The 12,549-nt window shown below is 34.1% G+C and overlaps 1 protein-coding gene across 2 annotated transcripts; it reads right to left on the bottom strand.

Moving 5' to 3' along the window:
• Positions 1 to 10,037: 10,037 nt before the first annotated feature.
• Positions 10,038 to 12,549, bottom strand: LOC113712015 (patatin-like protein 2). 2 transcript variants are annotated; one of them, XM_027235293.2, is made up of 7 exons: positions 12,279 to 12,549; positions 11,951 to 12,132; positions 11,649 to 11,838; positions 11,382 to 11,543; positions 10,963 to 11,265; positions 10,653 to 10,825; positions 10,038 to 10,327 (listed from the first exon to the last, which is right to left on the bottom strand). In XM_027235293.2, the coding sequence occupies exons 1-7, from the start codon at positions 12,408 to 12,410 to the stop codon at positions 10,246 to 10,248; spliced, it is 1,224 nt and encodes a 407-aa protein (XP_027091094.1). In that variant the 5' UTR covers positions 12,411 to 12,549; the 3' UTR covers positions 10,038 to 10,245. The 2 variants fall into 2 exon arrangements, with proteins under 2 accessions (XP_027091094.1, XP_027091093.1); XM_027235292.2 differs by having other exon boundaries at positions 11,382 to 11,838; positions 12,279 to 12,542.

Below are 12,549 nucleotides of genomic sequence, written 5' to 3'. Positions count from 1 at the left end.
TTAGCCCACCAAGATATATAATAAAAATTTGAGATTCTAAATAATTTAGAAAATTCATAAAGTTATATGAGAATTTTACAATGTAGAAAATAACATTTTGCACTTTAAAAGCACCTTGAATAAGTTTCTAAGTACATAGTTAAAAAATCTATATTTTTCAAGCCATCAAGCTAGACAGAAAATAGAAAATTCAAAAAACTTGTACATAATTCATGAATCTTTAAATTCATCCATAAGCACCTTTTGAATTAAAAAATAAATTTTATCATTGAAAAATCCTCAAATGAGTTTGTAAACATAAACATTTTATCTATTTTTCTAGTTTTCAAGCCATCAATCTAAACAAGAAATTTAGAAAATTTTAAAACTGTCAAAATTTGAAAAAACTCCTCAAATTGACCGAAAACACTTCACAATAAAGGAAAAAAATCTTTTTTTGGCTTGAAAACAATTTGGACATATTCTTAAAACGAATTTTTTATATTAAAATACCTATTGTTATATTGTGTTTATCAAAATTACACATTTATACAATTTGTCTTTATATTCAACTTTTTATTACATACTTTCAATTTTGAAAAAAAAATAGGACAAAAAAGGATATTTTTAAATGATAATATATTCTTTATCCAATTGAGTTTTAAATAATATATTTTGAAATGGGTTGATAATGTTACAAAAAGTTGAAAGGAGGGGAAGCAAGTGATATTTTTTAAAATTAAGGGATGCTAAGTGAAATTGTCACAACCCTCAAGGGATGTTTCTAAAATTAACCAAAAAAAACACCTACCTTTCTTGCTCATTTAAAATGGCACTACTAATTTTAGTATTTTAATGAAACTCCATTTTTAGATATAGTCACGTGACTAGAGCAAAGGTTGTAGCAAAGGGGGGAAAGAGGCATGATGAAGGGAGAGGAAAGAGAGTGGGCAGGGGAGGAAGGGGAAAAGGAAGAGGAAATAGGGATGGCAACGGGGGCGGGCACCCGTCCCGCGGGGGGTCATTGGGATGGGAGTTGGGGCGAGGGGAATTTTTTTACCCCGTATATATATATATATATATATATATATATATATGTACATAATTATATATATAATGATATTATCAATTATATTACTAATTATACATGTTTATTAATAAAAATTATTAATTATTTATACTAAATTTATTAATACATTTATGTTAAATTCCTAACTACATTTAATACAATAACATTTTTTTCTACAAAAAACACAATAATAATTTAGTGATTGTATTTTTATCAAAAGTGAAAACTTGATTATTTTAGTTATATTTGTTTTATCATATTAGATTGTATTCAAATAACCTTTGTTTAATTATTTTTATGAGTTTCAATTGTGAAGTTATAATGAATAATAATTTAGTGATGTGTTGATATTTTAGTACTTGATTATTTGCTCAAATTTAATTATAATGAAATTATATAATAAAATTTTTTTAACCCCACAGGTGCCTCCGCCGAGGAAGCTGGGCAAGGCCAGGGCGGGGCGGGGGAAGCAGGGGACGGGGGCGGGAGGAATTAAAATGCAATGGGGCGGGGGTTGGGAGAGGTGTCCCCCGCCCCACCCGCGCCCCATTGCCACCCCTAGGAGGAAAGAAGAGAGAGAGGGAGGATGAGAGGAAGGGAGGGACATAAAGAAAGGCAGAGTAAGGTAGCAGTGACGGCAACAGTGGTGGGGAGGAGGAAGGTAGCGGCGGCAATAGAGGAAAGTGGAGGAGGAAGAGTAGCAATGGTGTACTAGGAGAGAAAAGGAGAAAAGAAATGGAAAAAAAAAAACACAGAGAAAGAAAAGAAAAGGAAAGGAGAAGAAAAGGAAAAAAAATAAGAATGTTTTGGTTAAAATTCTACATTAATCTACAATAGAGTGTTACACAAACTCCCAAAACACACAACATCCAAACAGATTCCAGATTCAAAGCACCAAGATCACTTTGAATAAAAGATAATTTTAGAAACCTCTATGATGTTTCTAATAATTTTAATAAGCACCATTGAAATTTTAAAAAATTACACCTACCACCCATGCTCATTTTAAATGACCCTACTAATTTTAACATTATAATGAAACTCCATTATTTGCAATGCTTACACCAAGAATGTGTGTTAGAAATATTTTTGCTTTTTTTTTTCTCTTTTTATTCCTCCCTTTTATATTTCCCAATCAAAACCCCCTTAGCCTCTATTACAATTTGTAACCAAATATCAAATGAGTGATCTTATTTGACAAGTTAAACTTTCATATAACTTGATTGTTTTGCTAGTAGCTTTTCTTTCCTGCTTTCAAATTCAAAAATAATTGAAAAGAAAATGAAGAAGGCCCTAAACTACTACCAATCTATGGTAGTTTTATCATCGCAAAATTCCACGAACTCTAAAAAGATTATGTCAATAGAAATTTATATTCACAATAAAATACCATAAAAAGTCACCAATTGTAGTAATAGAATTATTGTCATAGTTTCTTATCAGACGCATAAAAATTTTTGGCACTTGTCCTTCATAATTGTGCTAAATTATCTTGCAATTGTTTATGAAAGTAAATTGGACTTTATTAAATAGGGGCATTTTAGGGTATTCATTTAAAGTTTTGACCATGTCAATTGGAATTTTAAGATTTAGTTATTAAAAGTGTCAAATCTATGGAGATAAGTGTAACTTTTTAAGTTCTAAACGGAACTTGGTAAAATTGTCAGAAACCTCAAAAAGTCTTTGCAATTATCCATTCGAATTGGTCCGTTTAACAAATGAGTTTTTTGAATATTTATCTAAAATTTTACTATTGTAAAAGTTGTAGAAAAAATTTTTAAGATGAAAAACTTTTTTTTCTTTCTTTTCTTTCCTCTCTTCTTCTTCTCTCTTCCTCCTCCCCCTCTCCCTCCCTCCGCCAGAACAAGCCACAGCAGAAACAAAAAATTTTTTTTCTTTTTTCTCTCTCCCCCTATTCTCCCTCTCCCCCTCTTCTCCCCTTCCCCCTCCCCCTCTCTCTTCCACACCGGAACCAAGCAGCAAAAACATTTTTTTTACAATTTTCTCTCTCCCTCTCTTCTCCTTCTCCCTCTCTTCTCTTTTTCCCCGTCTCTTTCCCCCTCTCTTCCCCTTCCCCCTCATTTGCCACCCTTCCCCTCCCTTCCCCCCTCCCATGCGATCTGGTCGTGCGAACAAATCGGGCAGAGGGTAGGAGAAGGGTGGTGAGAGAGAGAGAGGGGAAAGAGAGGTGGCGGGGGAGAGGGCAGGAGAAGGGGAGAGGGGAGAGGACAGGAGGAGGAGAGGAAGAGGGAGAAAAAAAAAGAAGGAAAACAAAGGTGGCCGGTGTTGGCAACAGCACCGGAAGAGGTGGCCAATGGAGGTGATAGTGGGTTGACGAGGAAGAAGAAAAGAGAAAAGGAAATTTTTTTGGATTTAAAAATTTTGAGGAATTTTTTAAGGTTACTATACCTAAAAGTTGTTAAAAAATTTATAGAAAACAAATTTGGCCAAAAACTCCTTTGCCAAACAAGCCTAATGTTAGTTTTGAGATTATGGTGCTTCTTTTTAACGGCTGTTGTGGCTATTGAACTAAAGATAATTCCATTCAACATTTCTCTTTTCTTTTATTTTCTTTTCTTTTTTTTCCCTTTGTCCTTTTTAACAGGAAGACTCCGTCCAACATTTTTTTTTTTTTTTTAAAGAAAAAACTCCGTCCAACTAATTCTTAGTGTATCGTATCGTAACATATCTTTAATAGCAACTTTTACCAAACGCGACTACGTTTGCGAAAGAAGCATTGCATTGATTCGTTATGGCTGTTTCACAAAGGACCCTAAGGTTCGGAGACCACCCAGGGAAGAACTCCATTAGCTTGTCAGCCAATACTGCCCAGAAAAACAATAAATCAACCCTATAACTTGTCAGCCTCGTTACATCAGTACATAGTTTCTATATATTACTCAGAGCCTCAAACTTGTCAGCCAATACTGCCCAATAACCAAAGTCAAGGTTAGTGGAAGTTCTTTCACAAAAGTTTTTCTACATAAGAACACCAAAATTCAAAACCACGAGAGCAAAATGTTCCATGGAGGAATAACACCCCGCAAAAGGGTTACAAGGAAACATCACTTTAACGTGGCGACAAGGGTCCAGGATCTTGTGGCTGCAATTACTGGCAATCCCATAATATAAAAATCTCTTCTTGCAACCAACTGAAATAAATTATCTTGCAATTGTTTATGACATTAAATTAGACTCTATTAAATATAGGGACATTTTAGGGTATTCATTTAAAATTTTGACTAAGTCAATTGAAATTTTAAGATTTAGTTATTAAAATTATCATATCTATGGAGATAGGTGTCTTTTTTAAATTTCAAATAGAACGCGTAGAAATTGTCAGAAACCTCAGAAAGTCTTCTGCAATTATCCCTTGAATAATGCTAGTTTTGAGGCTATGGTGTTTCTTTTTAATTGCTGTTGTGGCTACTGAAGATAACTCCATTCAACATTGCCCATTTCTTTTCTTTTGTCCTTTTTAAAACCACGAAAGCGAGACTATTCCACGGAGGATTACACCCCACAAATGGTCCAAATTATAAGGAAACACCCTTTAACGTGGCGATAAGGATGCGGGATCTTGTGGCTGCAATTATTGGCAATCCCATGGAAATCAACTTGCGTATGTCCTACCAAGGAAAATCTATATAATAAAAGCGGGAGTTGGAGGATGAACAGTGCTTTTTGGTCAAGCGGTTATAGCGTAATTTTGGGCAACTTTGAGGGCAAATTTGTTGGCTCTTGTATTTGTTGGCTTTTTCCTTTTTTTTTTTTGCACAAATTTAAACATTTAATCAATATAATCACAACAATTATTTTTCGGAGGGTGTTGGCTTATGAATAGTGAATTTTTTGTCAAGCGCTTATAAGATAATTTTGGGCAACTTTGAGGGCAAATTTGTTGGCTTTTGTATTTGTTGGTTTTTTCCTTTTTTTTTTGCACAAATTAAAACATTTAATCAATATAATCACAATAATTATTTTTCTTTCATATTTTTGTAAATGCTGCTTACTAATATTAGATCATTAATCTACATTAAGAGCCATGTATTATTACATTGTTTTTGAAATTTACAGTACTTTAATTTTTTTAATGTAAGAAACAATCTAAATAATATTGAGTGTTCTGTAAATACACAATTATTGAGGAAATAATGAATAAATTATTATTGGCTTTAGTGACTTTAAAAAATGGATTTTATTACTACGACATGAAATAAAATTATTTGGAAAAAAATGAATGCATATATTGCAAAAAAAATGAAATAAAATAGTGCTCTGTAAAATTGTTGAATGTAGTAATTGTTTAGCATGTTCAGCAGTAGCTTCTGACTGAATGATTCCCAAAAGTTGAACAGCAGTAAAAAAAAAAAAGAAAAAAAGAAAAGATGTCCAACATTGTTATCACAATTAACCAAAATCGGTTAAGGTGTCATGGACTAAAAATGATTTTTAATCCTACTACTTTTTAAAACATACAATTATAAAAATGTATTAGTCTATATATCCATATTACTCTATATAATTATTACAAATTTTTAATGCCCTTGTTTTTATTCTTATTTTTTGTTCTATAAAAAAGAATAATTAGTATGTTATTTACTAATAGCTCGGGCATCCAATAACAATTGTAGGATAACCGCTTGACAAAAAAATATTGTTCATGGGGCAACTCTCACTTTTATATTGTTAGATAAATATCCATATTTAATGTATATATATAATTATTATAAAATGTTTCCTAATGGCTCTAAATTTAATGTGTACATATTCATTTTTCCTAATGGCTCTAAATTACTCTAAATTGAAAAGCAATGTTGTATGCTATTTTTTCATTATTCTTTTAGTCAAACATGTAACATTAATTACATTGTTTCTTACATTAAAAAAATTAAAGTTTGTAAATTTCAAAAACAATGTATAATACATGGCTCTTAATGTGGATTAATGATCTAATATTAGTGAGCGACATTATACAAAAATATGAAAGAAAAATAATTCTTGTGATTATATTGATTAAATGTTTTAATTTGTGCAAAAAAAAAAAGGAAATAGGCCCATATTTATGGAACTTAGTGAGTTCAACTACTTAACCCACACCACATAATCTATACTAATCATATCATACAAAATATCAACACTATATTATTTGAACTAATTCAAGCCAAACTTATACCACCTATATAATTCTCTACACTACAACAAATATACAATAACTAAAAATTGTGCAACTTAACACGGGAAATATTCGCCCTCCTGCGCAACGCACAGGCCGTCCCAACTAGTAATTCTGAAATGTCAATGATTTGTGCTGCAGTTACACTAGGGCGTCAGGTTTTACATGTGTGGAAAAATGTATCCATAAAATAAAATGAAGCATGATATAATCGTCCATGCATATATACAATTATACATGCATCGATACATACGAGAGATAGAGAAAAAGCGATTAATATGTAAATAAGGGTCCAAGACCTAAAAGCTTAAGTTTTTGGATCAGAGTTGGATTCCTGACTTACATATTGGGCTCTTTGGTGGACTCTCTCGAGATGTTTTTCCCTAACAAATTGGTATCAGAGTTTCAGGTTGTGAGACTGGGTTACTCATGGGCAAGTGGATTCTTTTCGGAGTTGGACCGATAAAAATTCTCTTCTTGATGGTCGACTGAAATGTCAAGAAGTTTGGTTGGTGTTGGACCAGGTGTGCCATGAGTTTGGCAGGGGGTCCAGTTGATGTCAAATCAAGGAGCTAAGGGTTGGTAGGGGTCCAGAATGCAGTTTGGATGTTGAAGAAGAGTGAGTCCATGTTTGGGAGAAGAGATGACTTTGGTAATAAATGTGGGCTTGCATTGAGTATTAAAGTGGGGTCGAAAAATAACTTGTAAATTTGGGTTTAATGTGGGGATTACTCATGAACAGGGAGATTTGTTAGGTTCATAAGTAAAGGATTGTGTCCCACATTGACTCATGAACGAGGAGATTTGTTAGATTCATGAGTTAGGTTCCTGACTTACATATTGGACTCTTTGGTGGACTCTCTCGAGACGTTACCCCCTAACAGTGCTATTATTCACAAGGGTGTATGGCCATTTGCTATGGTTCGCCCTACCTTGCAAGCGCCATGAATGGTGCGCTGGTCCATTAACCTTTTTCACCTTATATTACACGATGGTTCTCGATCATTAACGGTACGAGCTCTCGCATCACCATGTACAAAAATCTTTAGTCACTCCTGATGCACTTGCGACTACAACATCCTAGCATCAAATGCATTTGAATAAGCAAAAAGTAAAATGAAAGCTGGGGGAAACACCCAAAAAAAAATTTGTAAACATGACAAAATGGAAGAAATGCAAGGATCATGCATCTTTAACTGTAGATAATTCAGACGGATCGAGCCTCTTGCTGAGATTAGGCTAGAGACATTGTTGCAATCCGTAGCCACTACATTCTTGGGTCTGACTGCCGCCCCCCACTAATACAACTCTAATGTCGGTAATGGAAATTCGAATACATGACATTTTGTGAGGAAACAACCTGTCATTACCAATTGAATGAACTTGTAAATTTTGTGATGCGTGAAGATTTAGAAAAAGTCGGATTCGTCTAGCATATTGGTACCATCTGATAGTGTCCATAAAAAGGAAGCCTACAACCAATTCCCCTTAGGTGAGTTGGTTACTAAGTGAAGCATAAAGTATAGGTGTGATTGCAAGTTAAAGGTTCAAATCTCTGAACCTTAGTGCACTCATGAATCAAGAATTCAAAGATCTAAGTTGCATTTGCTAAAAATGAAATTTGAATATATTAAGTTATTGAATTTTTAAACACTAAATCTGATATATTTGAGTGTATATCACATTAAATAATAGGATTAATTGCATTTACCTCCCCTGAGGTTTGACCAAATAACGAATCGATCCCTGAGATTTGACCAAATAACAAAAAGGTCCCTCAACCGTTAGTCTTTGCCGTTGACTGTTAGGGTTAATTACATTTACCCCCTGAGATTTGACCAAATAATGAATCGATCCCTAAAATTTGACCAAATAACATATTCCTCCCCCACACTAACTTCTGTCACTTATATGTAACGGAAATAACCAAAAGTCTGAATAACCCTTATTGATTTCCATCAAATTTTTGACCTATCGATTTTTGTGTTTTCAGAAAAAAATTTTGGTTAACAGATAAAATTTTGAATCCAACAAATTATTAATTTGTTTAACAGATAAAATCAGAGTAAATTTTGATAGACCTTGTAATGCAAAATTTGCCATACACGTATTTTGTAATTTGGTGAAATAGTGTGACAAATTTTGGATTACATGGGGTAATACCCATTATCCCATAAAATATCAGTGCTTTACGACTTTTCCCAATTATATGAACAAAGTACCTATTTTTTCAAAAAATAATTTATTTAAAAGATAAAGTAAAATTAAAATTTCTAGCGACTAAGAGGGTTGAAAATATAGTACGTATTTTTTCTTTCCATAATGTACCAGCTCCTTATACTTTTCCTATATTATATAAATGAAGTATCAGATTTCTATTGACATTTTACTCTATTTATTAGTAACCCATTGTAAAACCAAACTAGCAGAAGGCTTTTCTACACAAAACACTTTGTCATGGCCGATTAAGTAGTCAAAGGATATTTGAGAATCTGGTAATGGTCTCATTTTTTAAAATCATGTCCGTCTCATTTTTGTGGTGGATTGAGTGAACCTTTACATTGCTTCTATAAATTTTCTTTCATCGCTCAATTGTCGGTTTCCTTTTTTCACTCTATTTTTTTTTCCATTCCAGTCTTTGCTTTTCACATTTTAATTTCTTTTTTGTTTTCTAAGCTTTTCTTCTTTCTTCATTTTTTTCTTTTGTTATGCGCATATTTTATCAAGTTTGATTATTACATGCTTGGTTTTTTTCTTTTATACTGGTTAAAAACTGTTTTATTTAAGTAATAAACTCTTAGTTTAATTCGTTATTATTGAAACCACCTTCGATTTTTTAACGGTAAGTTTTCTCTAACTACAAGTTTTACAAAGAGGGTAAATATGATATTTTACTACTTCTATTTAAGTGTCTTTGACGAGATTACTTAAAAAGGAGGTACATGTAATATTACCACACCACAGGGATTTAAAAGTAGTTTGGTCAAACCACAAGGGAGATAGATGTAATTAATCCTTAAAAATTTGATGGAAATCAATAAGGGTTATTTAGATTTTTGGCTATTTCCGTTACATATAAGTGACAGAAGTTAGTGTGGGGGAGGAATCTGTTATTTGGTCAAATTTTAGGGATCAATTCGTTATTTGGTCAAATCTCAAGGGAGTAAATGTAATTAACCCTAACAGTCAACGGCAAAAACTAACGGTTGAGGGACCTTTTTGTTATTTGGTCAAATCTCAGGGATCGATTCGTTATTTAGTCAAACCTCAGGGGAGGTAAATGTAATTAGCCCTAAATAATAAGTAAAAAGTTAATTACTTATTTTTTGAAAGCAATTTTTATCTAAAAAATTTACTGCTACTTAATTAATTTAAGAGTTCAATTGTTTATTATTAAACATATCTCAATACGTTAAGATATGAATATATTAAATTTAAGTATTAAATCTATTAAATTTTAGTATGGAATTAGATTACGAAACAGGCCTAACAAACATTATGATATATGAATGCGAGTTTGTGCAATTCCAATCCTCGGCCCGTACAAAGGCCGTCTTTCCAATCATTATGATTTATGAATGCAAGTTTGTGCGGCTCTGTGCCTTTTCTCCATCTAGTACAGTAGTACTGCACGTTCTGTACTTCTTGCTCTAGATATTTGCAAAGCTCATAATACTTAACCAATGGCAATGGGCCATGCCCCGTAGTTTTGGATCTTGTTCGCATCGAAGAAAAAGGACGTTCACCCTGGAAATTTTTGCGATCAATAGAAACTGCTGAAGTAATCAACAAAGGAAAGTTCGTGTAGAAGAGTTTTAGAAACGAATAAATGAATTGATTCCATTCAAAAGCATTACTGCAAAGAATTACAATCCCTTCCCCACCACGTGCGTGCGTGCGTGCATGCATGAGCGGGGGAATTTTATACACTTGTATTCATACAAATAATTAAAATCTTCAAACAACAAAAACTTCAGTTGAATTGTTGAGCCCTAAATAGATTGTTGAGGACTGATTAGGATCATTTCTGGCTCTTTGGCACATGCGAAGTAGGTGATCTCAGATCGCGAAGCCGCTTCTCCTTGGAGAGCGTCTCAGCCAGCCTGTGCAAAGATTAAACTTGTAAGCATGTTTAGGTAAAACTCAAGAAATCTAGCGACTAAGAGCTGGTAATTAAGATAGGTGACGTTAAGAACAAGTGGGATTTTCTCGTCTCTTCCAATTTACATAAGAAAAATGTAATTTGTCAGGAAAGTTTTAAACAATGAAGTATTTTCAATTTTTATGACCGAATATTTGTGGGTGCCGCTCTTCTTTGATCAGTTCATTCTTAAATATTTCAACTATCTAAATGGAATGGTGAGAGCATTTACTTCGAAAAAATATATACTTCTAAGTAAAAGAAAATGGGCTTCAGTTGGCTTCTACCTTTTGAGAGCCTCCTCATTTGTGCCTTTATTTAGAGGCTCAAAAACACCAGTCTCCAAATTAATCCTCGAAACTGGCTTCTTCAACAAATTCTCCCCAACTTTGACAAGATTCTGTAGATTTTCCTCCGTTGCAACATCCACGGAAGCCAAGTCTCCTGTTAATGTGTCATCCTGCATCCGTGATGGACAAGAAAAGTCATTAAACAATAGAAGAAGACTGAAAACTAGCAGCAAAAGGTTTTCTAATCTTAATATACGTTAGCAGAAAAAGAAAACCAAAAGAGAGAGAGAGAAAGGAATGTAGGTACCTGAATTCGTAAATAATTTTCTTCAGACTGAAGTGTTTGAAAAACAGTAGAAAGGTGAAAGTCAACCATATCGCTACTTGCTTGAGAGAATACATCCACTAGCGGAGTTGAACCACCACTTGTGAGCCAACCCAGAATTCCCCATTTCGCTGCTTGCTCTGCATCATACTTTCCTTCCTCTTTCGCTGTACCAGTTCCCAAGGATAGAACAAGGAAGCGACTATATTCCTGCGATCTAATCGAGAAGAAGTCGGAATTTCCTTGGCTAACCTCCTTAGTCACATGGTTCATTGCAACTAAAGCCTGAAATATTATTTCATATTTACCTTAATCGTGAGAAAAAATGATTTTTTTTTTTTTGCTAAAATATGCACAATCCAAGTTTCTCAAAGTAACACGATAAAGATGAGAAATTATACCGGATTGTTAGCAGCCACGCCACCATCGATAAGGTTAAATTCTTTGACGCTACCATCAGAATCTTCAGTTTCGAATTTATGGGCAGGAAGATAAGTAGGAGCAGCTGAAGTTCCTATGCATATATCTCTCAATAAGGCGTCTAGGCTTGGATGGTGCTTCAACTGAGCCGTGCAAAACATCGGAATATGAGTTTCTTTTAGAAGGAAAAATAAAGAGGAACATGTAATACAATGATAAAAAAATGAAAGGGTTTGATCGAGACGAACTGCATAGCTGGAAAAGATGGTGGGCTGGAGCAATTTGATGTCGAAAGTAGGGATGACAACATTAGTCAGTGTTTGGTGTAACTTGGTCTCACCCAGCTTTTGCTTGAGCAGATTATGGAGATATTTGCCATCATATTTGGGTCCAGTCACGGCTTTAACTAGCTTTTCAGCTTGTCCCAGCATTAAGTGTCTGGTCATGAACATGAATCATGTTAGTTAATTGGCACTAGCGGGTCGATATAGTACTAGTACATAGTAACTTAATTGGGACAATGAAGATGGTATATAGTCAGGGTGATTACGTTTCTTGCGGGAAGATTTGAGGGCAATTGTCAAGGTAAAAGTCCTTGATCTCTTTGGCAGCAAAGAGAGGCCGATTCTTGTCATTTGGAGCGGCAAGCATTGCAGTCACAAGACCACCAGTGCTGGTGCCCGATATCACATCAAAGTAGTCAGCGAGTCTCGCATCTTCACCATCCAATTTCTGCACCAAAGACATATATCACATGAATATTATTACGCCAAATAAGAGCAGTCTATGCAATTTAACGCATGCATGCGAAAGTCACAAATCGGGTTTATTTATTCTCTTCATGAATGATTGGAAAAGAAAATTGATGCTTGGCATACCTGAAGCTCAGACTCTAAAAATCCAAGGATTACTCCAGGGATAATTCCTCTGATCCCTCCGCCATCAATGCTTAAGATGGTGATGCTATTTCCATAGGTTGGTGGCTGTAGAAATGATCTGTAGCTCTCCATGACAGATTGTAAGGTTAAATACAATCAAAAGGCAGGTACTCAACTATATGAGAGCTAAAGATGAAGAGTTAAAGTCGTAAAATACAGCCTTTAGCTAGATATATAATGACAGAGATACTGAGAAGGCGATGAAAACCCT

The sequence above is a fragment of the Coffea arabica genome, chromosome 10e (genome assembly GCF_036785885.1).
Source record: "Coffea arabica cultivar ET-39 chromosome 10e, Coffea Arabica ET-39 HiFi, whole genome shotgun sequence".
Classification (NCBI taxonomy): Eukaryota; Viridiplantae; Streptophyta; class Magnoliopsida; order Gentianales; family Rubiaceae; genus Coffea; species Coffea arabica.
Note: the sequence above shows the minus strand (reverse complement) of the source record. Positions and strands in the feature narration are given on the sequence as shown.

Bases quoted from the DNA above. Each gene is read 5' to 3' on its own strand.
- LOC113712015 (XM_027235292.2), bottom strand. From the start codon at position 12,410: ATGGAGAGCTACAGATCATTTCTACAGCCACCAACCTATGGAAATAGC. The intron at 12,133-12,278 runs GTATGCCAAGCA...TCTTTGGTGCAG, and splicing joins TTTTAGAGTCTGAGCTTCAG to AAATTGGATGGTGAAGATGC. The intron at 10,826-10,962 runs GTACCTACATTC...TCACGGATGCAG, and splicing joins AAAATTATTTACGAATTCAG to GATGACACATTAACAGGAGA.